General features: G+C 36.5%; 1 protein-coding gene across 1 annotated transcript; it reads left to right on the top strand.

Annotated features, from left to right (window-relative positions):
- The first annotated feature begins 1,730 nt into the window (after window positions 1–1,730).
- Window positions 1,731–2,186, top strand: LOC102845370 (ATP synthase-coupling factor 6, mitochondrial-like). The gene has a single exon (XM_006882302.1). It carries the CDS (start codon window positions 1,765–1,767, stop codon window positions 2,089–2,091), a length of 327 nt encoding a protein of 108 aa, XP_006882364.1. The 5' UTR covers window positions 1,731–1,764; the 3' UTR covers window positions 2,092–2,186.
- The last annotated feature ends 112 nt before the right edge of the window (window positions 2,187–2,298 follow it).

The following is a 2,298-nucleotide window of genomic DNA, read 5'->3' as shown; positions in this document are numbered from 1 at the left end:
TATGGCCTGGATCAGGCACACCTTAGTCTCCAGACTGACATCATAGCTACAGATATGAACAGATAATCTGAACCTTGCGCTACCTTGTTCCTCCCCATCATCTCTGATATTCTCGAGTCCATTGTGATAGTCACCATGTAAATTCATCTTGCTGAGAATCTTCCTCTCCTACATCAACAGTCCAAGAATGATGTTCTTCTTCAAAGCCTGGTCCCTCCTAACAACATACCCAAAGTATTTGAGATGAAGCTTCACTATCTTTGCTTTCAAAAGCACTTTGGTTGCATTTTCTCCAAGATGTATTTGTTCTGTTGCAGTTCATAGAATATTCAGTACTCTCCCAGAGCACCACAATTCAAATACATCAATTCTTCTTCTGTAACCCTAATTCATTGTCCAATTTTCAGATATATAGCAAATAATTTAAAAGACTATGGCTTGGATAAGGCACACCTTAGTTTTTAAACTGACATCATTGCTCTTTAGCACTTTGGAGAGGTCCCTGACAGCAGATTTTATCAATGCAACTTGTCTTTTGATTTATTATGATTGGTACCAAGTGTGTTGATTGTGGATCTAAGCAAGATAAAACTATTGACAATTTAAATTCTTTATCCATCTATCATGTTGTTGCCTACTTGACCTAGTGGTGAGGATTTCAGTTTTGTTTTTTTTGAGATGTAATCCATATTGAAATCTTTGATCTTTTTCAGTAAATGTTTCACGTCCTCTTAACTTTCAGCAAAATTTCAGGAATTACCATATGAATAAGAGCCAATGTTAATAAAAGAAGAGGTTCAATCTGTGTTGAAGGTGTTGACAAAAAGTAAGGTCCCAGGAATTGATGGGGTACCAACTAAAATGTTTCAGCTAACCCTAGATAATGCAACCCTAATCATGCTCACAAGACAATGCTAGGAAATTTGGAGAACAACTGTCTGGTTGACTTACCGGAAGAGATCCACATTTGTTCCCATTTTTAAGAAAGGTGATCCAGCAGAATGTGGAAATTATTAGATAATATAATTCATACCACATGAAAGCAAAATATTGCTGACGAGCACTCAAAAATGGCTAGAACAGTACATTGACAAAGAACTGCTAAAAGTTCAAACTGAGTTTAGAAGAGGCCATGACACCAGGGATATCATTTATGATGTTGGATGGATGCAGATTAAAAGTAAAAAATACCAGAAGAATGTCTACCTGCGTTTAATTGACATGCAAAGGCATTTGACTGTGTAGATAATAACAAACTATGGCTAACATTGAGAAGAATGGGAATCCTAGAGGACTTAATTGTGCTCTTACTAAATCTCTATCTAGACCAAGAAGCTGCTGTCCAAATGGAGCTAAAGAAAAGGGCACGGGTGTCCATCAGGGATGTATTCTCTCTCCATGTCTATTTAATCTATATGCTGAGTAAGTAATTCATGAAACTAGTCTCTATGAAGGGGAATATGGCATCAGAATTGAAAACAGATTCATCAACAACCAGTATTATGAAGATGATACAACCTTGCTTGCTGAAAGTGAGGAGGACTTGAAATGCTTGCTGCTGATGATCAAAGATTACAGCTTTCAATAAGGATTACATCTCAACATCAAGTAAACAAGTCTTCATCACTGAGGCAATAGGCAATATCATGATAGATGTAGAAAAGATTAAAGATTCATTGATTTCATTTTGCTTCGATCAACAATGTATTGTATGGCAGCGGCTTTCTGGCAGCTCAGGACTGAAGAGCAAGTAATAAAGTCACCATGATTCTCCAGAGGCTCTTCAGATTTTCCTCTCTCATTCAGTCAGCGGTCTCAGTCCATTTCAAGAGGAACATTGGTGTTACAGCAGTGGCATTTAATAAAGAACTTGATCCTATACAGAAACTTTTTGTGGACAAGATTAGAGAATACAAATCTAAACGACAGGCATCTGGAGGACCTGTTGATGTTGGCCCAGAATATCAACAAGATTTGGAGAAGGAGCTTTTTAAGCTTAAGCAAATGTATGGTAAAGCAGACATGAATACCTTCCCTACCTTCAAATTTGAAGATCCTATATTTGAACCGGCTGAAAAACCCCAGTCCTAAAGCATTATGTAAAATTAGTTTGGTAATTTGTTATGGATTGATTGTACAATTAAAAGTAGTATCAAAATAAACATATTATTTCACAGTTGTCAAAACAAAAACAAAAACAAAAACAATGTATTGTACTAGGCAAGTCTGCTGTCTGAGATTCTTCAAAATAGTAAATAGCAATCATGTCAGTCTGAAGATAAAATGTGCCTGATTCAG

This window comes from Elephantulus edwardii, unplaced genomic scaffold, assembly GCF_000299155.1.
Source record: "Elephantulus edwardii isolate Elephantulus edwardi_28Jun2011 unplaced genomic scaffold, EleEdw1.0 scaffold00019, whole genome shotgun sequence".
Taxonomy (NCBI): Eukaryota; Metazoa; Chordata; class Mammalia; order Macroscelidea; family Macroscelididae; genus Elephantulus; species Elephantulus edwardii.
Note: the sequence above shows the minus strand (reverse complement) of the source record. Positions and strands in the feature narration are given on the sequence as shown.